Source organism: Saccostrea echinata, unplaced genomic scaffold, assembly GCF_033153115.1.
Source record: "Saccostrea echinata isolate AGI-Se365-2 ecotype Australia unplaced genomic scaffold, CSIRO_AGI_Sech_v1 ptg000054l, whole genome shotgun sequence".
Classification (NCBI taxonomy): Eukaryota; Metazoa; Mollusca; class Bivalvia; order Ostreida; family Ostreidae; genus Saccostrea; species Saccostrea echinata.
In genome coordinates this window covers 57,581,998-57,605,679 of record NW_026889803.1, presented here as the reverse complement: position 1 = coordinate 57,605,679, position 23,682 = coordinate 57,581,998, and the positions used below count along the sequence as shown (strand labels likewise).

The following is a 23,682-nucleotide window of genomic DNA, read 5'->3' as shown; positions in this document are numbered from 1 at the left end:
AATTCAAAGGTATTGCCATTAATATTTTGACTGAGACTAGAGCAACAATTTAATGTATAACTATTAGTAATGAAAACTTACCGAGACTCATAAAAAGTTAACGCATTTATTTGATATTTTCAAAAGATGTCAAAATACAAACATGAAGAAGTAAGATAATTTGTACAATAATCATTTTTAAGTTCAAAACCGGGTAATGTAATCATGATCTTGCAGTATATAACTGTATAACATTAAAAGTTTCATGTCATTGAGAAAAAAGTTACACAAATAAGCGCAATATTTAATCTCGGTTTTTTAAAAATACAAAGACGTATTGCACATCAAATATTGCATCTATTATGAATTATGTAACAATGAACGAATATAGCTTTTACAAATATATACAAAATACAGACAATAAAATATCCAGAATCATAAGCAAAAAATATTCCCGTTTGATGGTTGTAGTAATTTAAGCATTCAGAAACACCTTTTAGATGTGTTTCTAAGTCTATAATACCTCAAATTATAATGATCCCTAAGGAGAAGGAAAAGTTTGTGTTTCCTTCTCATTCGCAGAATGTAATTTGATATATCCTCTGGTGTTTATCTCTTGTTTAAAGTCTTGTTGATTCTTTAACACTATCGTCGTCTGTTTCATCTTCAACAAGAACACGAAGCTCATCTCCAGTTTTTTGCTCTTCTTCACCTGACTGCGGAACAAGAGAAGAGATTCCAGGGATGGACAAGGCGCGCTCCCTAAAAGCAGCAGGCATCGGCTCTAACATACCTGCCGTGGAGAAATCCTCTCTAAGCAGGTCATACTCCTCATGGATACTCCCCACCGAGTCCGAGTCCTCGGTCGCCGCTACCTCAGACTCATCAGATTCTTTCAGAGCAAGTTTAGCTTTCTGTTCGAGAATATCTTTCCTGCTGACATCTTTCCGATCGAGGGTCCCTTCAGGAGTTCCCTGATCTACGGTGGGGGTTTTCTGAAGGCTGATGATGCTTGGAGGTCTTGACAGAGACCTGTCGGATTTCGACTTAATGATAATTTTATCACTAGTACTTGTCTGTGATTTTACATTGTCATTTCCGTTTTCTTCGTCTTGAATTCCAAACATGAACTGACGGTGCTTTTCTTGCCACCGCTTCTGTTTCATTTTTTCTGCCCTACGTTTCTTTTCCGTTTCCTGCAATGCAAAGTGGATTTTTCGGAATATTAGAAGTAATGTTTCATCCCTATTATTACAACCCCTAATTAAAAACGGCAAATATTTGCATAGCTCAATAATGTGTATTATATATTACCTCCTCCTTCTGTTTCAAAGCTATTGAAGTGACCCTATTTAAGAGTTCGTCAATTTTGGACTCTGTGGAGTCGGTGTCTATGGAAGTAAGGCATAGAGCTCGGTTCATCGGAAAGAAATCATAATTCTCCAAAGCAACCTACAAAATGTTGCAACTCGATAAATATGAGAAATTTTAGGAAATCTGTTTTTAAATGTTTTAATTTGTTTAATCTACATAAAGAATTGTGTCGGCATTTTTTTTTTTACTCACAAGTTTGTGGACGTAAAGTTCTAACGCTGTGAAGTCACTTGTCTTGACATCTTCAAGATGTATCAAGAAAAATACGTAAGCCCACATGTTGTGTTCATTGCGAACATGGTGGTCAAATCCCTAATTTGAAATAGAAATATTTCTTAATTGATTATAACTTTTTACACAGTCGACATTATTGATTATTTAGTATATATTTGACCGTACCTTCCCCGTGTGTTCAAAATCGTAACTATTTCTGCTGCAAATGAAGCATGTGTCCTTCATGTCGGACTCAGCTCGCCACTGAAAGGAAAGTTTTAATGTGAATTATTAATTAATCAGCCTAATCATTTATTGAATATGCACGGCAACGGATGTAGTGATAGGTACCTTAAGGTCACGTAGCTCCGAGAATGTGTCGACAATGATACCAAAAATAATGTTTAGACCAATGGTGGTAATGAAAATGAAGAAAGACACGTGGTAAAGAACAAGAGGCCAAAACGAGGCAAAAGTATCATTCCTTCCATTTTGCTTGACAGTCTAAAAACAAGGAGATATCAGAAAATCGTTGTTATAATGGATATTTTATTTTCATATCTGAGATTCGAAAATGAAACAATTTGTGTCATCATTAAAGCAAGAAAGATAATAGAACACTTACATCGAACATATCTCCAATAAGACCATAACGAATGACTGTCACGGTGCATTGCCATAAAGTAGAACAGTACAGAAACTCTCCAGGAGAGAAGAATGCACGAAGTAACGAAAAACCAACAAGTGCATAAATATATATCACAATAAGTCCAAGAATAGCCACCCACAGTAATGAAATACCTGGAAAAGAAGTAGACAGCAAACGTTAGCCTAAATATAGCCCTAAATTGGAATCGGATAAAGGCTTTATAAGAGGACATTACCATTGAGAGTGACGGCTTTTATGACTCCACTGAGAAGCTGATTGTTGTTGACAATGTTCAAGAGATGGAATGCGAAAAAATATCCGTGAAAAAATGTTCCAGCGGCCGACATTGCTAGGAATAACTGAAAAAGGAAAGTAAAAATGAATCATAGAAAAGGGAAACCGATAGGAGAATATTATACGACTGGTTTCTAAACAGAAATGATAAATTACCATATAATAAAACGTGGTGAAGCTAAAGAATTTAACATCTAGTTTGGAGATTTCATCCGCCTTTTTCTCTTGAAGATCTCCATTGTTTTTCTTCCCTCCACCACAAAGTGACCTGTGAAGCAAGAAAAGACTGGTGATCAAGGCAGATGTACAAACAAAAAAGTCTACGAATAGAATGAAGTAGTTTAATTTGTTGTTTTAGTGAAATCGTCAATACCTGAACGGAGCTTTAATCTCTTCTTTGGTAGGAAGTCGAGGGTGGTTGGACAGAAAGTAACTGATGAGGACAAACAAAGACAGAAGATTGTGTGTACCTCCTAATGCATACATGGTCAGTATGTAATGGTCAAGAGGGATGTATGCAATGTTAGGAGTTGGACTGAAATAATCAAATTAAATCATTTGATTGCATTGTGGTATAGAAAGTTTTCTTGCTAAGATAAATCTATTACAACAAAATATACAACATTGTAAGAAATGAACTTACTCTTGGAGCAGCGCCCAGTTTAATGTCTGGTTTGTTGTACCGTTGAAGAACTTCCCATAGTCCTCAAGTGAAGCTTTTGCATTCCAAGTAACCAACATGAGCAGATTGATAGCGAGGCTCAGTATGGTCGCTCCATGGTTCCAAATCAACCTATAATAATAAAGAAATTATCTAAGTGTATCGTTATAAATCACTTACTATCTTTTTTTGTTCTGCAACAAAAATGTCTTTCAATAATATTTATCCTTTAGAATGAAAATAAGTAAGAATTTATTGAGAGTTGAATAAGAATAGACTTTTATTTTACGAAAAAATCACTAAGACGATTCTTTACCATCCTTTTGTGAACATCATGGCTATTGGATTGCAAAGAATTTTTCTCTGGTAGGAAATATCCTGCATAATGTCTCGTGTCCATTTCATCAGATCTCGGATTTTGTTGCTTGGTGACGTACGATCCACGTTCCATTTCAAATTTTCTTTCACTTCTTCTCGAAGAAAATTCTACAGAGAGAAGCAATATTTTTTCCCTACAGAACAATTTGCAGGCAAAAGAAAATCAATTCAATTAATCAATTTGGGTAGTCTTACCTTATTTTTCACACGGAAATTTACTTTCTGCAAAACGTCATCCTTGATAATTTCAATTGAAAGCGAATTCTTTCTGTAGAATTCATAGGCCTTTGCTTGGTCTGGGGTTATCTGCAGAGCTGCAACAACAAGAAAAATTAGGATATTTGCTTCAGAGCAATGGATGAAAGTTAAATGGCTCTAGATAGTCAGGACTTACTTGCAGCCATCAGAGGGTCGACGTCTTGCATTCTAGCAAGAATAAGGAAGAATGTGAACCCGACTTCCATCAATGTTTCCCTCAGCTGGTTTTTCTGAGAACCCTGTCATAAAATTATAACATGTCTGAATGTAAAAAGTTTATATGTACATCATATTAGTAATGGAATTATATAGATCTAAAAAAATTATACCACGAATCCTTGTATTATACTGCCTCCCACAACAGCCAATGAACGAGCAGATTTCAGAACACTCCCGTCTTCGGTTGGAGACAGATCCTCAAGAGAAGGTTTCTCCGACTGGTGGGCCTCGTAACACAACGTCATACAGCGAAATATTGCCTCCTTATCAAGTGTATCTTTCACCTCCTACAGCATAAATGATAATTAAATTTTTAACAATAGATCCCAGTAAAGGAATTGGCCTGATGTTACAAGTTATATAAAATTAGTTGAATTTCATTGTGATTACCTTAGCAACCTGTGATTTTCCTGGTCCGTTCTCTTCTATTAAGGAGATGATCACTGAGGCTATCGCATGTCGTAGCTCGAGGATCTAAATCAGACGAGAATTTCACAAACAATTAGTTTAGTTCAAGCAGAAAAGAATAACATGTAAAATGGTGGAGAATCTGTCTCACCTTCTCTGGTGAACAATCTGCAATGTCTCCAGCTCTCAGTATAAAATTGATGTAGTCTACAATTTTTCTGTCATATACCACAACCCTGTTTTCCTGATTTCCCTAGAAAACAAAACACTTGTTTTCTTTATCAGTTCTAAACCTCGTAAATGCTTTAAAAGAAAAGGTTATGATGTTAATAGTAGTGTAGTACTATTAAAGGTAGGATATATGTTTTCTAACCGAACAGAATTCATTCAGGGTGTTGAAAAGTTGAATGATGAGATTAATTGTCTTCTTGTTGATGGTTGTGTATACAACATTGAGGAATTGGGCTGTTTCTCCAACGATGTTGAACGATTTAACGTTGTCTGGCTGCTCTCGTAAGTAATTCTAAGTAATAGAAAATCAAAGATAATCAATCACTTACAATTAACCACATTTTATTTTAGTGAAAAGACAAATGTGAAAAGACAAACAGCTACATGGGATAAGGTTAAAGGCCTCACTTGTAAACCAAAATGTTGTCCATCACATATTCTGGCGAGTAGCTTGAAGATAAGCTCTATATAGCCATCATCTTTGTATTCTAACATATCCACAACGCCCTCATTCATCGTAGCTATCATTTCTTCTGCTGCCTTCTCCTCCTACAATTAAAGGAACAACATTTCTAAATTTGTGAGATTTAATTAATTTCATTTAAGAAAAGAATATAATTCTGGTCTGTTTTGTTTGAATGTTGTTTAACGTCCCTCTCGAGAATTTTTCACTCATATGTAGACGCCACCACTTGCCGGTGGAAAGCTGCAAATTTTGTCCTATACTCGGCACTTACGGCCATTGAGCAGTGAGGGATCTTTTTCGTGCCAGCACCTACTGCGACACGGGACCTTGGTTTATACGGTCTCATCCGAAGGACCGGTCCCCACGTCCCACAGTGGGATTCGAACCCGCGACGTAAGGATCAACTCCTTACTTCGCGACTCTAGAGCAGACGCTCTAACCACTGCGCCACGCGGGCGACAAATCTGGTCTGTGTTAGACATGTAGATAAGTAAAAATTAAAAATGTGAATGTTAATATTTACATCTTCTTCTACTAGTACTGGCATAGGTTCTGGCTCGGGGACAAATAATGTGACGGGGTTCTGTAGAGAGTCGGGCGTGTCAGGGTGCTTGAGCAGAGCTTCGTTACTGGTGTAGTCTCGTTTGATTCCGTTTGAAATCACCATATTCTTCCTTTTCTGATCCTTTATCCGTTTCTTCTTCTCTTTCTTGGTTTCAGCGACAGGTGCTTTGGCTCTACTTAGAGCGGCCTATATAAATGTTAATAAAATTTTACATAATCATATTGAGCCTATCATCATTACAGTAACCTATTTATGTTTCTACATACCCATCCTTGCATCTTTTCTTTCTTCATTTTAATTTCATATGCCTGAATCATCTACGGAAAAAAATGGAATCAGAGTATTTAAATGTCATAAAAAATTTCATTATAATATTTTTATAGTTAAGTAAAATAATGAAGATACCTGATCATTTTTTGTTCTTCAAATGATACCAAAATAAACAACAAAAAAAAAAAAAAACCCAAAAAACGCACCTGTAAGGCTTTTCTCCCTGCTGAAATACTGGTTTGGAAAGAGCTCAAGTTATCTAAAGCTTCCTTTACACGCCCCTGATGCTGAGCAAGCAATGAACGTCTAAGAAATAGAATAGTCATGAAGTATTAGAAAAACACGAAGATGTACATTGTAAGTTATTTTAATATAGGAAAACATTAATATCACTATAAAAAATGTTAATAAATTTTTACACACTTCAATTCCCTGTTATTCACACAAAATAAAGACAAAAAGGTAGAGTGAAATTTTAACCATTCAAATAGATTATTTCTAGATTTAATGGACAGATTTAAGAATGTCAACGCCACACTTGTTACCAATTGAATATTAAAATTCTGTCTGATGTTTCCTCCTTTTTCATCGTTGAATCAAATTAATATCTCTAACAGATCAATGTATAGATCATATTATTACATTTGTAGTCTATATTTTTTTAGAACATCTACGTAATCATTAGTACTTCTATTTTATTTCACTTTATAGCGTTTTCTCGATTTAATTTATAAACATAACATAGCAAGGATGCTCTAATAATAAACTTAAAATAAGCTTAAATGACAGTTATATATGTAAAAATAATGACGATATTATACACATATATGGGAAGTGTCCTCAGCTAAATGAATAATGTGTAAATGTTCCTGTATGACGCCATCATCGCTGCAGCTAATGACAACAGAACGTAAACGTAAGTTATTAAAGCATGCAAATTATGTATTACCCTTTTTGTTGGAATTTTCTCCTCAGAATCATTCTAAAAATGATATAATATCGGTGAAGAATTACTTTTGTTGAAAATAAATATGAACACTCCATATCTAAATCATTTGGAAATTTGTTGTTTTAACATAATACATGTATAAACGCTGTAAAGTATAGAAATAATAAAGTAAATACATACTAATCTTCTTATTCTTACTTTTCTTTTATAGAGTTGGTTGAAATCTGCATTCTCTCCCGGACGGCCATAAAGAATACCTCCTCTCTCGTTGACAAGTAATAGTCCAGCATGGATTTCTACAGAGATGAAATAAGAAGATGATGTAGGGTTGTATATGAATGGCTGTAATTTTCTCTATATGGTATTAAAGTTCTTTTATAGTAAAAGTAATTTCCTTACTTGGACGTCTCTGTTGGCATTGAACAGCATGATAGACAGGAAAGCCAAAACCTCTCGACAAATACTGTCACTTCTCCGGGCGATATGAGGCAGTACCTTGTTGACAAAGTCGTGGGCATTTATCGCATTTTGGACCTCCTTGATGTGTCCAAGTTGACTGTAAAGTAATATATCTGACTAGAATCTTGCCAAAAATTCATCTGCAGGAAGAATTTGAAAGAGTTCTTCCAGAAATGATCTGACATGATTATTCACAGCAATCGATTTCAATCTTTCTTTTTTGGACACACAGTTATACCCAGTAGCTTTATTAAACATCTTCACTCTTGATTGAAGCATCGTAATATAACCACAATACCTTTTGATTTTGCTTTCAGCAGTTTTGGTGTCCCAGTCTTCTGGTAATTTCCTCTCTTCGTTGTGAACTAGAGCTCTCAGAAGCTGTAGACACTTGATGTCCAGGTCCTCTTGTGACGTGTTACTTGTTATAGCATTCCCTTTCCTCACCATCTTCGCTGAAATTCTGAATTGGTAAGACAATAAATATAAAAACGAATAATTTATTTAAAAATGACTTCATCCATACCATATTCTATGGTAACATGTATTCCACATTATAATGAATGTGCAACAAGATAAAAAAACAAGAACTAACTCTAGTTGTTGTAGTAACTTCTTTGCTGGGTTGTATCGTTTCATGTACTTTTTCTCGTGGTGATCTATGAAGCATTTCAACAGACTCTGAAATTCTTCTCCCAGTGGCAATTCCTCATTGGAGCCAATTTCGGTGTACTCTTTTAAAGAAAAAAACATTAATTTTCATTGGGTACACAGAATATTTAAAGCCTAAATGAGTATACGTTTTAAAAGAATGATATTAAATACCAGAAGACTGCTATCCCAAAGTAAAAAACATGATATGAATTAGTTTAGCTCTAAAGTTTATTCCTCTATTTAATCTCTGGTTGTTTATCCCCTTTGGTCTTGTACCCTTCAATTTTATGATTAATATTTTAGAGAAGTCTTTAAACTCAACAATTTTTATCAGTCCTTCCTGAATTTATTACGAAAGATCAATAAAATCATGTAAAAAAGAGGATATCAGATGCTGTTAAAAATTTAAGTTGTATACTAACTACATGAATTTTCATTTTACTTTGATTGTTTGTATATTGTTTTATGTCCCATTTGAGAATATACTGGTGAAGGGCTTCAAATCTAGACCTTTACTCAGCACTCAGGGCTATTGAGCAGTAAAGGTTCTTTTCGTGACAACGCCTGTCGTGACACGGGACCACGGTTTTTAAGAACTCATCCGAAAGACTCGTAACTTTCACGTCGCTTGGCGTAGAAATAGTCACTACCTATGTTTACGTCATAGGTTTGACGCGGCGAACGAGAATCAAAACCGGGCCTCCCGATTACTTTGAAAAAAAAAACCCGGAATATAAATAGTCACGTTTTTTTTTATTGTTTTGTATGTTCGCTTTCTATTTTGTTTTCACTTTTGTTTCTTTAGAATAATGATATTAATGTTGTAATTCATGTTTTAGATCACATTTCACTCAATGATGAATGGGATAGAAAATAAGGCAAAGTTACTAAAAGAGAATTTAATCTCTTCCAAAATATTCATTTTCTTACAAATCACTTAAAACTTAAGGGAATATCAGAATACTGAATAATTTTAACAAAATGAAAAATTATCATTTAAGAATTTCAACATGATAGGGTTCCAGAATTTTTGTTATACCTTCTTAAGCACAGTTGTAAGAAGGACATTCCTTGCCAAGAGATCAAAAATTTTACCTCGTTTGTTTTTGTATTTCAGTTGGGCCTGTACTGTGTTATGACCCCTAAATAGAACACTGCTGTTTGTAGCAAACGTATGGAACTTCGCATTCAGTTCCAGTTCTGAAGCATAGTATTCCATGTTCCCCTGGAAAGAAAAATAGCCACAAAACAAAAAGTGAATCTATTCTTGAGAATTAATGATATTAATTTCAGGTACATTTAACGAAAAAATCCTACTCGTACTAGGTTAATACATTCATATATCATTGTGCAATTATAAATTAAACTGATGAAGGCTTTATATATATCTTTCAGGGATGTGTACCTTTCGGACGGCTGTCTTTGTGTCCCCTAATTTCATTTCTGTACTGAACTTTTCCAGCACTGAGATCAAAGCCTGTTCAAATGATAATTTTTTACTTTATTAAAACGTACTTTTACAATAAGAGGTAAAAATTTACAAAATGAATAATTTGTTGTAGATTCATTTTTTTTTCTTTTGTCTTTGTAAGTTCTTACCGCTTTTGGTGTTGATAGGGACGAGATGAGAATGGTGAGTAGGGATACAACAGATTTCATATGAGTTGGATTAGTTAAGAAGTAACCAATCACATCTGTAAAGGCCTGAAAAGTAAGAGATATTTTATATAATGTTTTTATATTGTTGTGAGGAATTATTACTTTTGCATTTCAAAATTATTTACCTAAAAAGGTTTTAAGCCATATAGATAAAAAGCACTGAAAATTGTTATTTTAAGATCAACATTTTTCTTCCCTCGGAGAAAATAAATCCAGAGGATTGTTCTTAACGGGAATATTCTATTCATAGAAGAAAAGAAAAACAATACCAAATGTAATTGTTTGTTAGTTTGCAACCTTACCAATAACTGGATAGATTAAAAACTGTCCCGAAATCTATCATTCCACGGTGGAATAAAGAATCATATCAGCAATTTATTTTATAGTTGTTAAATTGATGGTAAAAAGAAGATGCACTTTGTCTTTCCTAATGCGATTATAAAGTGAGTCCTTAGCGAAAAAAAATCCATAAATACCTGAAAGATCCCATCTTCATTAAAGAGATTTAAGAAATTGAAGATCTCGGATGTTTAATTAAGTATTTTATTAGCTAAGTCTTAACCCAATGAAATTATTTTCAAGAAGAAAGAATAAATCCTATTTTTTTAATTGTTCCCTTGCTGTACCGTCAATCCTGTGGCCAGGTTGTCTGTGACAAGGACTTCATTCGGATATAAATCTTTGTCTGGGGCGTAAAACAGCGAGAAGAAAACCTGAATAATAATAATAATAATAATGCACTTTTATTCATTTTAGCTCATTTTTTCAAGGTCCTGTAACGGTTTTCATTCATAAAAGAATTGGAAGATTCCTGAAATGAATGACACATTTGCACCGTTCTTATGTCAATGATATTGGTAATAAATGCGTTAAATCTTTCGTATCAGTAAATTGCTCAAACACAGAGAAGATAAAAATACCTTTTTATATTTCAAAGAAGCTACAAATTATCTAATTCTCTTAATTACCTCGAAGAAAGGTAACGCCGCGTCTAAAATGAAAAACACTCCACCATGTACAACAGATCGGGGATCACGGGGATCGTCAATAAAACTGAAATAAGAAGAGCAGTACAAAAACATGAAAAAATGAAAGCAAATAATTACAAAAGAACAAAAATTTGTATGAGGAGCCACACTCTTTTCTTCTGTACCTTTTAGAAGGTGGTGCTTTTAGTACTGAAGATATTTTTTCTCCTTGCATTTTGATTCCTTGAGTGACTTGACTGATCACATCACTAGCAGTTTCGATGAACTCCCAAAGATCCCTGTATAATTAAAATATAATGCAAGGACTCATTAAAAAGATCGAGAATTTTCATTGAAATCCCTCAGACTATTTGTCTGAGGTTATGAGGTTAAGCCCTCTCAAAACCTGACATTTTGAATAGTGCTATCAATGGCAAACCAACCTATTGTGTTGCAGGTCTGCGGCACCACTTTCTGTCATACTACCCACAGGTTTCACGTAGACCCACATTAGATATTTAACGAATGGCTTCTTTAGATTGCATGCAATATTTGGGTGATTGATGACCCAAAGAATGTCCTGCACCGGCAAAATGGTCTGACACAGGGACTCAATAAACTTGTTTTCTCCCTACATAATAACATAATATGAACAACAAGAATGAGAATTCGATGTAATATTCTTAAGTAATGGATGTGTACAAGTAAATTATGTCGGACGTTGAATGTTACCCTTGATTTACCTCAGCACATGTAGCCAATAGGTCCACCAAGTCAATGTAATAGATCAAATCTCCCCTCTCTCCTTGATTGGTTAATATTATCTCTCTACAATGAAACCAACAGATATTTTCCTTATTTATTTCCAACTGGTGTATAAATGGGTGTGTGAGTGCCAAAAAAAATTCCATTGTAATTTTGCTTTGATATTTGTATGAAATGCTATGGATAATAACAAAGTAAAAAAAGAAAGATTTTTGAAGATAATAAACATATATATACTCAAACAACTATCAACAAGTAATAGTTGACAATTGCAAATTACAGAAGAATGATAATCATTTAAGGTTTGATAACAAGATATAACATGTATATTGATTATGGAATGGGCAAATACCTTTGATCTCGTGGTTGATCCAGGACATATGCAGCCTTTCTGTAATTTTGCATTATATACTTCATAACTAATGCTTGGTTTCTTTTTATAGTCATGTCTAGGCCTTCAACCTTCACAAGGACACCGAGAAGCTCCAGGAATTCTGGTGCCTCGTTCTGGTGATGTGAACACAGCAACACAATTTTCTGAATCTGCTTTGATGACACTTTTAAGCACGTTGTTTGATTTGCAATGAAAAGCTACAAAAAGTTTATCATGAAGACTTCAAAAAAGAATTCATGTATGATACTTTCAAAATAAATTTCAACAAAGAATATACACTACTTAACATACTGTAAAACTTGCCTCTTTTAGAGCTATTGCGAGATTGGATGGTACTATCTGCACTTCAAGAAGGTTGTCAATGTGTACAAATAAGGTCTCTTGAACAGCAGAATTTTCACGTGCCAACAATTCCATCAAATACAGCGTTTTTTTAAAAATCGTGGCCATTCCCATGTACTGCTGCTCCTTAAAGGTAAGAAGTCATTTAACAAATGAACAGTTCTGTAGTACAATTATTCTTGAATTATCATCATAAGAATCTAAAATGCTGTACATACGACCAGTCTGGCATCAATTTCTTGAGAGAGGATATCAACAACTATATGAAGGATTCCTAAAAGAGAAGATGCAACAAAATTCACACTATGTTGTTGATATAGAATTACATAATTTCCACTTCGCTCGTTTTAGGTTGTCGAGTTGTTCAAAGAAATCTAGCTATGTTTTGATGAAATGGTTGTATTTTTAACTACAGGACTCTTTGCTTCTCTTTAAATTGTCGAGCTGTCAAAGAAATCTAGCTATGTTTTGATGAAATGGTTATATTTTTAGCTACATGACTGTTTCTTTTTAGGTTGTCGAGTTGTCAAAGAAATTTAGCTATGTTTTGTTGAAATGACTCTTTGTTGACGTGGGCAACAATTATTTTGTGCTTGACCATCCTAATAGTTGTTTTTATCTACGAAAATGTCGGCTCAAATAATTCGAAAAGAGAACAGACCTCATTTGTAAGTAATTAACTACAATCAAATTTATTTTGTTTTTTTGTTTGTTTTTTTGATTAAAAAACAGTAAACCTTTGGATATTTTATAAGTAATATGAGGAAATGTTCAAAAATATAATTTTTTAATCAATGTCTGAACTGTAAAAAACTAAACTCTAACAACTTTGGAAACCTACCATGGCTGATCATTATGTTCTGGTTCATGAAATGAGGTTCCTTTGGGTACTTTGGTAGGTGGCAGAATCTGCGTCACAGAAAATGAAATTGAAACAGGTGATAAATTCAGGTAAAATTGAAAATATGTGACGACGTTGAAATGGGATAAACCAAAAACAAATTATTTTTTGAGGGCTATAACCTAGCATCATCATTTACTTGTCATCAATTTCAATACAAATTCAAAATTTAGACAATTTGAAGCATCTCACTCCGCCAGTTCGTCCAGAATTTCGCTCATTAGTTGGACTTGTTGGTCATTGAGCTTCTGTTTGGCAAGTCTCCGCAGGACAGGGAGACTCCTTTGAACCTCCCTATGCACCCTCGCAGAATCGTGCGTCAGAAGGATCTAGAATTATTAACATGTGTTGATTTAATTGCAAATCAAAAGGTAGGTCCTCGAAAATTCAACGTTATATCGCAGAAGAGATTAAAGCTATTACTATGATTTTATTTATTTAATTTTGAGAAGTTTTGATAAACAACATTTTTTAGGTTGCTTGGATACCTGGGCTCTATCAGCTAGTTTAAACATGTCTCCTTGAGATGAATAGAGCTTGTTTAAAATGTCCAGAGATTTGGTGACCACTCTATCATATTTGTATTCGGACAAGTCCTTTCAAAAACAAATAAAGAAATAGCAGTTCATGAAATTTATAATGCAGTTTATTATAAGTTTAAAAAAAACATGTTTCAGAAATCTTAATTTAACATACAAGTAAAACATGTGTTGTGCTATCCATATCAAATATGGATGACATTGAAACCATCTCTCGAATTTCTTTCAGGACTTTCTTCTGGCTTTTTAGGGCCTTCCTATTAAAACAGATTTTATAATTGCTATTATTACAGAGGACATATTCATAATTTCTTAATTTTTCGTTTTCTTTTATTTTTAAATACCCAAATTCTACGAAGGTAAACAGTTAGCACTTTAACATACTTTGTCTGGACTTGTGGGTTGTACGTCTCGTACATGAGTGGTTCCATCACCAACAGTGACCGGTGTCGTGACGCATTCTGCTCACAAGTTTTGAACTTGGAGACGAAGGCCTACAAAATAATGTGTTCTAAAGTGGAGAGGTGCCAAGGTTGAATAAAAACAGATCAACAAATTATGCCCCATAAATAATCCTTTTTGATGTAAATCTTATTGTGCTTTCATTGATGACCTTTTTTTTATTTGAATTAGAAAATGGCATAATTATTTCTGTTACCTTCAACCGCAAATTTCTTTGGAATGTAAGAAGGAAATCCAGAACCTCCATTGCCCTAACGAGAGCCAAACAAAAAAATCAACTGCAGATGATTAGATATCTCACAGAAAAGATGAACAGAAAAATTAAACAACAGACATACTGGTATTTGGCATTAACTACTGCCTCAGCCTCTTTGCTTTGCTCAAACCTCCCACTGGTTCTATATTGGTTCACAGCTTTCTGTGAGTCCTTTAAATATCCTAAAGAGGAAAATTGAAAACGCAATACAAAGATATTATCTCTTTTAAAGATTAATTATAAATTAAACGTTTGTATATTATTGCAAGAAATGTTATGCTTTATCACATCTATTTGAGTAAGTATCATAATTATCAATACTTATTTGCCCATTTGAAATCATGTTCGAGGAAATTTCTTGTATTTTAATACCTTTGCCCTTGTCCTTGTCTTTAGGAAATGGTACATCGTGCGTTCCATCTAATAGACTCAGCAGTGGCGTTAATAGTTGTTTGACGTCCTCCATATCCATGTAGTAACCAAACTTCACCAGGTGCTGAAGCAAGCGTAACACCTGAAAATTACAAAGATAAAACGGAGTCAATGTCATTTTCAAAAAATGAATATCAAGATTTCTACGGTACGTACATAAAGCTAACTTTTATATACCTGTTCTATTAACAGGTTATGGCCTATTGCAGAGGCAGTCATCTGACAATTCCCAGCTAGGAATTCTGCCATCCAATCTCGGAGCACAGGAAATATGGTAACCAGGTCCTTCACAACCTATAGGGAAATATATTACATATCTTGTATTCAAAACTTGTAACTATTCGGAACACAAGATATAGGAAACGGGAAAAAAATAGTTTCCGTTTTTGATAAACTGGAATTGCAAAAGGAACCAACTTCATGAAAAAGTAAGTATTTAGACTTTAAGACGATTATCAATGTCAGAGTAAAAGGCAACCATATATTTATAAAATCACTTTGTAAATGAACATATTTCTCTCTAAGCTCCAATGCATGCAAATTTTACAACGTGTATCCCTGAAAGGAAGATGTAAAGAGAGATGATATCATGCAACATAGAAAAAAAGTACATTGTGAGTTGTTACCTCCCCTGGGCCTCTCTCCTGACTTCCGGCCGTCTGCATTTAATAATTTCAATACAGTCTTCATAAGTTATCCAATTAATTATTGTCTTTTAAGCAACAAACAACACAAATGAAATAATTGATGGTAGTTAATTACTTACAAATGAGCTCTGTTCCCTTTCCGAATCCTTTGAGCCGACATATTCATAAATAAAACAAATATTGGGATGGTCCAGTACGGAATAATTGTTTCCAACATCAACAAAAAGTCCTGTAGATAAAAATACAAACATTTCTCTCAGAAACGAAATAGATTTTTTGACAACTCTATAGGTCCAAAAAGAACTAAGTGGAAGTTAATGTCCGTTGATATATATCAAAGAAAAACTAGTATTTTCCAAAAATGTATCAATTAATTAATAATACAAGGAAAGGGGTATTATTGTTTATTTCATTATTTGTTCTACATAAGATGAAGTAAAAATGAAAGTGTCATTCATAGTTTTAGTTGTACAGTTGTCTTTATCATTGAACATAAAAATTGATTTCATGGTATTCGAAAGGTAGAAGTGACTGCAATAATCTCTTGAATTTTCCACATATTTTGATAAAGGTTAATATTTAACACTTTTTTATCGATTTCATCCTCCTTAATTGCTGGTGTAAAATAAGATTTCTTGCAGTATGGTGCATACCGATAATAAGTTCGCAGTATTTGGCGCGAATATGATCGGGAAGTAGATCCGCAGTAAGACAGAGGTAGGCATCTTCCCATGTCAAATAGCCGAACTCTCGTGTTATCACGTGAACGGCATAGTCATTGCGACCCTTCAAAGTAATGAAAAGAACATGAAATAAATATAGATTTTTTTTATAAAGCTACAGAATCTAACTCAAAGTAATGGAGAAATAGAGAAATCGTTATATTTCCAGATATCTTAGATTATCAAGATAAAAACTTACAAAGCATAAAGCTTTGAAAAGGTCTAATTGGTGAATGAGAAAATTGTATTTCTCTTCATCAAACTCGGAACTTTCAAACTGAAAGAGAAGAAAAAAACGAAATAAACTGGATCTCCTCAATTACTCTATCCACGATTTTCCGTAAATTAGGTTACCTGGAAAATATGCCAGTTATTTTTTTTTCATTTGGCAGATAGAAATTCTAACAAACATTAGCTTTTCGTCTGTTGTATTAATGTGTAAAGAAACAGTTGGATAAAGCCACAAATATTTATATACTCTGAAATAACCACTGACTTAGGTCTACCTAAAACTTTTGCATAAAAAGCCTTCTACATGATTTTTATTTCATAATATCAATCATCTGGTGCAAAAAGGGTTTTAGAGATTTACAAGAAACTGTTTACAGAGATGAAAAGTAGCTACAAATACTCACATCGACAAACAAGTGTAAGGGGATCCAGGTTCTGCCCTGATCCGTGGAGACGTACACAATGTTAGGGCGTTTGTTTATGTTTTGTCCTCTGTCGGTCAAGTACACGCTGTCCTGGAATCATTCAGAGAACATACATGCCGTATAATATGTCTGATTGTTTAATAAACATGCCAATACATATCAGTTAAAGACTGTTCAACGATTACATTTGTATCATTCTCTGGGTGTATGTAAATGTATACAATGTATTGAGTGAAAAAGGCCTTACTCTTGATTCACGTAACCATTGATCCACGATATATGTCTGATTGTTTGGAATTGCAACACCATCACAAACACAGAGGACATGCAACAGATCAAGAAACCTATAGTTCTAAAAAAAAAAAAAAGAGGAAACATTGTGTAACATTTTTAATTGGAATGATTGATATATTCTGTATTTTTTTTTTATTATTGAATGACAAAGTATCCATGAAGAAGTACTTGATTTGTCCGCAGAAGCTGAAGAAAGGTGTCTATGTTGTTTTTGGTGATCCTATCGACTATCTTTCTTTTGTCTCTGATCAGCTCAACAATCATTTGGGCGACATTCAGTCCTATTCCTCCCTATAAAATAAAATTGCCCAAAATTAATATCATTATACTTATATATTGATACATTATTTTATTTTTACATATAACAATGGTTGGCAAATTATGTGTAGCAATTCCTAATAATGTATTTGTAAATTATTGTGAATCTACTGGTCCTACTAGTACAATAAATACACTTTGTTTTAGTACTATAACATTAAGTTTAAGTCATATTTCCATATACCTTTTACCTAACAAATACTAATATTTAAAAAAAATGTGAGTACTTTTTGTGTGAATTGTGTTTGGAAGAAGTCAATATATTTGGCCATGTATAGCGCATTCTTTCTGCTCTTTCCAATCATGTAAGCGTGAAGAACGTCATAGGCCTCTTTACAGATCCTGATGACATGGGATTCCTCATCCCCCTCCCCAAGAGGGCACTGAAGCAGATTCACCAACAAGTCTATCACCTACAGTAAAAAGAAAGGCTATCAAAATCGATTTATAAGAAAAGAAAGAAGAAAATATTAAAAGAGGAACTTATGATAATGGATCCAAACCCTCAAATTCCTCATAAGCTTCTGTCGATTTTTATCTGGTTGACCTCCGGGAAGCATGAACATCTTTATTTCTTTCAGAGCCTGTTTGAGATAAGTAAAATGTATATTTTTATTTCATTTCAATTGAACTTAAAATTTAATTTGATATGTTTATTTATTTTATGTACAAATTGAGTATTTTTCTTGATATAGTACATATTTTATCCTTATACAGAAAAACAAAACTTACAGTAATGATTCCGTGTGTCTTTTTAGCATTCAATTGTGGTTCCATCTGAAGCTGTAAATAAATTTTAGAAAGGTTTGATAAATGGAATATTTCTATTATCTTTTTAAAAACATTAGGTGCTTTGAATTTACTTTTTCCTACTCGAATCTATTTGTCCTGTTTATTGCTTCAGATTTTCAAGATAATTTACACATACGTCTTGTATGAGGTTGAACAAGAATGGGACCATTCCTGCTACATAGTTGAAATTGTGGACATCTTCTGGTAACACACACTGGAGGGTGTAGGCATCATCGTACATACTCTCGCTGCTAGCGGAAACCTGCAATTAACAAAGGTATGCTCTCCATTTTAATCCTTAATTATCCATCAAAATATTTTGCGTGTGAACAGTTAATATTGATAAATACCTTTCGGACGCCAGCGCTGTCCCATCGTAATCCTTGCATAGACTTCTGTTTGTCCTCTCCGTCATTGACCTTCCTCTCATAATCTTCATCTACGTAATACAGAAGTTTAATTAAGGGGGCCAACTGTGGTTTTCATTGCGCAATACTTTGCGCATCATAGTGAAATGAAGCTTATTTATTCTTTTAAAGCAACAATTTTCACATAATTTATAAAATTTAACAAAATTAAGAAATCACAGGTTAAAAAATATAATTACAAATTTATATATCTAATTTTTAAAAAAAAATTTCAACAGAAAGGTAGATTGACGTCGTTATAGTGTGACGTTATGATAAACTGAAGTTCTTTAAGAGGGGGTAATTAAAAATGATATACTAGTAAAAGAAATAAAGTATAAAATATAAACTCTTGAAATTTAAATAAAAAAATTTGAGGTTCTAACAATAATCATTTTTGTAATTTTTTGTATAAATCCTTTATATCTGTCATATTTTGAAGTACGCCATAAAACAAGAAAATTTCGTTAATTTTGACACTCTGAGATGCCCCCTCTAGAAACCAGACTGTAGAATTTTGTGTTTCTTACATATAATGTTCAGTATAGTATTACTCATCATATATTATAATCTGAGCAAAATGTCTAATGTAGTATTTGTATAATTTGCTTTGAAGTGCGAAATATTGGCTCTTTCCCATATAATCCTACAGTAAATGTACATGTACCTGTATTTTGAAACGGTCTCTAAAAATACCTAGACGGTAGATTTTCCCTAAACATGGCATTTACACAAGTCAATGTAAGTTATAGATGGTATAAAATTAAAGAGTTTCTCTTTTGTAGTTTTCACACAATAAAACCCCAGACGGCCCCCTTAATAACAATTACAATTTTTCTCTTAATTGTATATATCAAGAAACGGAAAGTGGAAAATTTTTATTTGTGCCTCTGGGTGCACAAAGTCGTTAGTAAAATCAAGTTAAAAAAATCTGTATTCGAGATATTAAAATCCCATCTTGTTAGTGTGTTAATTTCTGCATGCTTACCCTTGAGTGCATGAAGCCAGCAACCCGTAAGCATATGTTCTATTCTTGCATAACTCTCGTAAGATATTTCATCTCTTTCCTGAAAACGTTATTTGTAACATAATTAGATCTTTGATATAGATAAGTAATTTCGTTATTAAACTGGGTAATGTTCATTAGCTTAATGCACAAATGACCATTGATTCGAGAAATATTCTCATTTTGAAATTCCAAGATAAGTTATTTCTTTTGCTGAAAATATAAATCAGGGTGTACTGGCAATTAACCTATATCAACAGGTGTAAATTTGCATATTTCTAAAAATTAACCTGGATTCATAACCAGGTTAAAATATATAGCTTGAAACTAGATCCGTGCCTTTAATACGGAGTGAAGTCTGAAGACAGTTCTGGGGTCAGAGGGGTCGGTCACCAGAGACACGTCCATCTTGGAGTCTATACAGAGGTACTGTCTCGTCAGGAGGTGACGTAATCTCACTTGTTGTTCCCATCTTAATATGTCTCCTACCGAAAGAAAAACACAAAAAGGCGTGCAATAATTCTGATACTAAAACCAACAACAAAGCCTGTATTGTGTGGCTTTAGCTCGTTTATTGCCAAGCAAATTAAAAGTGTTTTTTCCATTTCATAGATAAGGAATCAAACTTGTGAGTACTAATCACATAGTTTGTAGGCTTAAGTAAGAGATAAATATATATATTTTTTTCATGTCCGATATTTTTTTAAAGGAAGTGGCATATCCTCTATACAGCGACCCAAGTATTATATAAGAAATGGTTTGTAGAAGCAATTTCTCTCAATAAAATTTGCGGCAGACGGTGCCCCCATTTTTAAAAGAAATCTTTTGGTCCCGACAATCTGTGTAATATGCATCATCAATCACATATCACTTATTTAAAAGATAAACCATTAATTTGCAATTGATAAAGACATAATCAAAATCTATTAGATCAAACTCGCTCATCTAATTATAAAACGAGACCCAGCAAGTTAATCTTGACTGGAATTCAGATAAGTATTTATATGAATTCTGGAATGTTAGAAATTAAATTAATAATATTTTGAGCTTTTAGATCAAGGTTTGTGGTTTAATTTCACCGACTGATCTATTTATGAGGAAAGGGCGTCAGTAGAATAAGGAAATTCATCCATTGCAAAATCTTGATATTTCCTTTCTGGACATCGTTCATTCTTTCTTTCCCACACCACAGATAAACAAAGAGTAGCTCTATATTAAATGTAGAGGTTACCTTTAAAATATACATTTAATATTAAAAAAATACAAAGAAAGCAAATACCCTTCAGTATGTATCTAGTATGTGTGTTTGAATAAATTCTGCATTAATCAGAGGGTGTAACCTTCGCAGATATTTTTCAGGACAATAAAATAAATAATGCAAACATTACATATTTTACGATACAGATATGTTATCAACTCAAAAAGTTTGGCGAAAATCAGAAACAGTTAAATATTTTATCATAATGATAAAGAAAAATGGCTCAAACATTAGATGTGCAAAAAGGTCATTATCTACAATCAGAAGTAAAGTGTTAATTATTATATGCACGATATTTTAGTGGATTTTATTATTTAAGGGTAATTCCATAATTATCATTAATCAGCGATGGAAAAAAAGATTTTGAAACGGTTTAAATTGATATTAAGTGTATGTTGGTTACAAAAAAAATTCTCCTAGATCAAATTGACCTTCAATTTTCTTTGTAACGTTGCTATTTGACTTTTATATACATATCCAAATAGTCTTTGTGAAATAACGCTGATACAGTTATAATGTAAAGTGACTATACACAGTTTCTTTGAGAAACAAAGCTGGATTTAACATCTGCTGAAAATATTTTTATCATCTAACAGCTATCTTTTTAATGTATATTTTAATGTATATTTTTTAATTATACATTGTCATATATTTTAAAAGTTTTCCATGGTATTATAAATTCTCTATAAAAATGAAAATAATTTATATATGATATGAAACACTTAGACAAATGTTGATAATATGAGAATAAATCTTACAAAAGTCAGCCAGAAAATGACACAAATGTCTATTGGTAATTTTTGTCTACTTGATATAAATAGTTTAGAACACTATAACCTTCATATTACACAAATAATTACAAGTGTTTACCTACATGTATATGGGACTTGAAGAGCATTAGCCATACCTATCAAATGAACCCCATATAATCCGGTTCATTTGTATACATATTAAGAGGTTATTGTCCCTATAAATAATAATATTATTAAACAAACATTTACAAATCAGAGAAAATGATATTATCATTACTCATGGTTCTACGTTAACCCAAGAGATTTCTCACAAAGTCTTTGACTGAGAGTTGTTACCAAAGATGAAAGGTCGTTAGACAAACAACCGTAATTAGTGTAATGAGAAACAGGCACGGAAGCACGAAAACAAGTTACATGTACCTGTTTAACAAGGTTAAAACGATTTTTTGTATTTGACATGTTTCTATACTTATCGTTGACAACAAGTTTATGCTTTAAATGTAATTAAGAACATTCTTGAAGAAAATGTAATTGTAATTGTAATATAAAATTTATATAGCGCTCTATCAATTTGAGTCCTCTAAAGCGCTTTACAATTAAAATATATCAAAAGAGATAATGTTTAAAAAAACAACAAAAACATGTGAATAAAAATTTTCACAATGTCACTATCTAAATGTAAAGCCATATTTATTTTTTTTTTTAAATCACAAACTAAAGGATGTGTTTTAAGATACTTTTTAAAACTAGGCAGTGAAGTACATTCTCTAAGTTTAAAAGGCAGAGAGTTCCAGAGACATTGTACAACCAAAGATACATGTACATTATAATACATCTGAGATGAACAAAAACTTGTAAATATTATATATAAAACCTCATGGTGGAAATGGGGAGCTATTTTGGTTGTTTTAATGTTAAAAGCCAAAAATTAGATTTTTCTCCAGTTTTATTCAGTTTTTTTATATGAATCCATTTCTATCTCGACCCTGACCTTTAATGGAATGGAATGGAATGTCAAAAGTAAGAACACATCACCTGTGGCTGTAATTAAGATGCCGCAAATGAAAATTTACGGCTTATTTTACTTACAACTATATCAAAATCTTTCAGGTGTTTGAATTTCATCTTTGACTGAATTCCTTTATCCCTGTTTTTGTCGAGATTTTTATACCGTCATTTTTTTTCTGAATGAGTATGTAAACTCCCGTGGAGATTGATTCTTTATTAGCTCTGACAAACATTAGGAAAGCTATTTTCTCATTAGATAAATACAGAAGATTGTGAGGGTAATCACAGAAGACGGACGATGAACCTCTGAAACACATAACCGTTAACGTATTGTTTAAAATAAAACAATGTAATAAATAGCTTCACTCAGCAGGGATTTTCAAATATTATTTTATGCAGTTTTGCTGAATATGCAGTAAATCATATAGAGATGTACACTACTTGTACTTCGTTAAACAATAAAGTTGTATTCCCATTCTTTAATATCTGTATTACAATTATATATGTGCTCATAACTCGAATAAACATGTAAGTTTACAATTCGTGTAAGAAAACTGACATTTATTGTTTTTGTTTGATCATTAATCAGTGATTTATTAAATAAGTGTTGTATACGATGGCATGATTCAATCTCTAAAACATAATTATATATATAGTATTAAATTAGGAAAGATGAATCTTCCCGTACTTAACACCTGTGATAAAGAACTAAAACTTTAATAAAACAGAAGGGAAGAAAGAGTTGACATACCGTCTAAGATGCTGTGTTCGGCCTCGATCTGCCAGTACGTGATTCCAGAAGTAGAAGGCGACAGGGAACGTGGTTTGTGTTGGTCAATCACTCGAATCCGAAAGTGAACTATTAAAAAATGTAATAATGATGAATTTATGTACTCATAAGCAAGATTTAGTTAAGCAAGAGTTAGTTAGTTCTATTTGAATCAAACACTCATTTTCTGAATAAAAACAAGTATGTACCATCTTCTGTGACACAATCTTCAAATAGTCCTTCTGCTACCAGGTAAGCTTCCAATTCTTTATGAAATAGCCGTATTACAGAACCTCCCTAGAAGAATT

At 33.0% G+C, this 23,682-nt stretch overlaps 1 protein-coding gene across 1 annotated transcript in view; it reads right to left on the bottom strand.

The window, feature by feature from the left end:
* Positions 1 to 92: 92 nt before the first annotated feature.
* Positions 93 to 23,682, bottom strand: part of LOC133171786 (inositol 1,4,5-trisphosphate receptor type 1-like) — a 65,211-nt gene continuing 41,621 nt past the window's right edge. Inside the window, exons 10-71 of the mRNA XM_061306587.1 lie at positions 23,584 to 23,671; positions 23,357 to 23,464; positions 19,927 to 20,072; positions 19,570 to 19,648; positions 18,525 to 18,613; positions 18,311 to 18,436; positions 18,115 to 18,165; positions 17,886 to 17,966; positions 17,610 to 17,795; positions 17,233 to 17,355; positions 17,018 to 17,122; positions 16,750 to 16,860; positions 16,314 to 16,391; positions 16,046 to 16,178; positions 15,512 to 15,621; positions 15,372 to 15,404; positions 14,923 to 15,039; positions 14,686 to 14,827; positions 14,396 to 14,495; positions 14,254 to 14,308; positions 13,980 to 14,089; positions 13,753 to 13,852; positions 13,545 to 13,652; positions 13,249 to 13,385; positions 12,997 to 13,064; positions 12,374 to 12,429; positions 12,117 to 12,281; positions 11,772 to 12,010; positions 11,398 to 11,482; positions 11,098 to 11,285; positions 10,840 to 10,953; positions 10,655 to 10,739; positions 10,313 to 10,399; positions 9,627 to 9,731; positions 9,433 to 9,504; positions 9,123 to 9,252; positions 7,969 to 8,107; positions 7,672 to 7,836; positions 7,314 to 7,470; positions 7,113 to 7,210; positions 6,915 to 6,947; positions 6,172 to 6,271; positions 5,962 to 6,012; positions 5,654 to 5,881; positions 5,073 to 5,213; positions 4,807 to 4,956; positions 4,585 to 4,686; positions 4,416 to 4,499; positions 4,136 to 4,312; positions 3,943 to 4,045; positions 3,744 to 3,862; positions 3,487 to 3,656; positions 3,153 to 3,302; positions 2,883 to 3,044; positions 2,666 to 2,777; positions 2,451 to 2,574; positions 2,192 to 2,367; positions 1,918 to 2,070; positions 1,753 to 1,830; positions 1,546 to 1,665; positions 1,294 to 1,431; positions 93 to 1,175 (exon numbers count right to left, since the gene is read on the bottom strand). Of these exons, the coding sequence (XP_061162571.1) occupies positions 600 to 1,175; positions 1,294 to 1,431; positions 1,546 to 1,665; positions 1,753 to 1,830; positions 1,918 to 2,070; positions 2,192 to 2,367; positions 2,451 to 2,574; positions 2,666 to 2,777; positions 2,883 to 3,044; positions 3,153 to 3,302; positions 3,487 to 3,656; positions 3,744 to 3,862; positions 3,943 to 4,045; positions 4,136 to 4,312; positions 4,416 to 4,499; positions 4,585 to 4,686; positions 4,807 to 4,956; positions 5,073 to 5,213; positions 5,654 to 5,881; positions 5,962 to 6,012; positions 6,172 to 6,271; positions 6,915 to 6,947; positions 7,113 to 7,210; positions 7,314 to 7,470; positions 7,672 to 7,836; positions 7,969 to 8,107; positions 9,123 to 9,252; positions 9,433 to 9,504; positions 9,627 to 9,731; positions 10,313 to 10,399; positions 10,655 to 10,739; positions 10,840 to 10,953; positions 11,098 to 11,285; positions 11,398 to 11,482; positions 11,772 to 12,010; positions 12,117 to 12,281; positions 12,374 to 12,429; positions 12,997 to 13,064; positions 13,249 to 13,385; positions 13,545 to 13,652; positions 13,753 to 13,852; positions 13,980 to 14,089; positions 14,254 to 14,308; positions 14,396 to 14,495; positions 14,686 to 14,827; positions 14,923 to 15,039; positions 15,372 to 15,404; positions 15,512 to 15,621; positions 16,046 to 16,178; positions 16,314 to 16,391; positions 16,750 to 16,860; positions 17,018 to 17,122; positions 17,233 to 17,355; positions 17,610 to 17,795; positions 17,886 to 17,966; positions 18,115 to 18,165; positions 18,311 to 18,436; positions 18,525 to 18,613; positions 19,570 to 19,648; positions 19,927 to 20,072; positions 23,357 to 23,464; positions 23,584 to 23,671 (7,716 nt within the window). The 3' untranslated portion in view covers positions 93 to 599. The remainder of the gene's footprint in view (positions 1,176 to 1,293; positions 1,432 to 1,545; positions 1,666 to 1,752; positions 1,831 to 1,917; positions 2,071 to 2,191; positions 2,368 to 2,450; positions 2,575 to 2,665; positions 2,778 to 2,882; positions 3,045 to 3,152; positions 3,303 to 3,486; positions 3,657 to 3,743; positions 3,863 to 3,942; positions 4,046 to 4,135; positions 4,313 to 4,415; positions 4,500 to 4,584; positions 4,687 to 4,806; positions 4,957 to 5,072; positions 5,214 to 5,653; positions 5,882 to 5,961; positions 6,013 to 6,171; positions 6,272 to 6,914; positions 6,948 to 7,112; positions 7,211 to 7,313; positions 7,471 to 7,671; positions 7,837 to 7,968; positions 8,108 to 9,122; positions 9,253 to 9,432; positions 9,505 to 9,626; positions 9,732 to 10,312; positions 10,400 to 10,654; positions 10,740 to 10,839; positions 10,954 to 11,097; positions 11,286 to 11,397; positions 11,483 to 11,771; positions 12,011 to 12,116; positions 12,282 to 12,373; positions 12,430 to 12,996; positions 13,065 to 13,248; positions 13,386 to 13,544; positions 13,653 to 13,752; positions 13,853 to 13,979; positions 14,090 to 14,253; positions 14,309 to 14,395; positions 14,496 to 14,685; positions 14,828 to 14,922; positions 15,040 to 15,371; positions 15,405 to 15,511; positions 15,622 to 16,045; positions 16,179 to 16,313; positions 16,392 to 16,749; positions 16,861 to 17,017; positions 17,123 to 17,232; positions 17,356 to 17,609; positions 17,796 to 17,885; positions 17,967 to 18,114; positions 18,166 to 18,310; positions 18,437 to 18,524; positions 18,614 to 19,569; positions 19,649 to 19,926; positions 20,073 to 23,356; positions 23,465 to 23,583; positions 23,672 to 23,682) is intronic.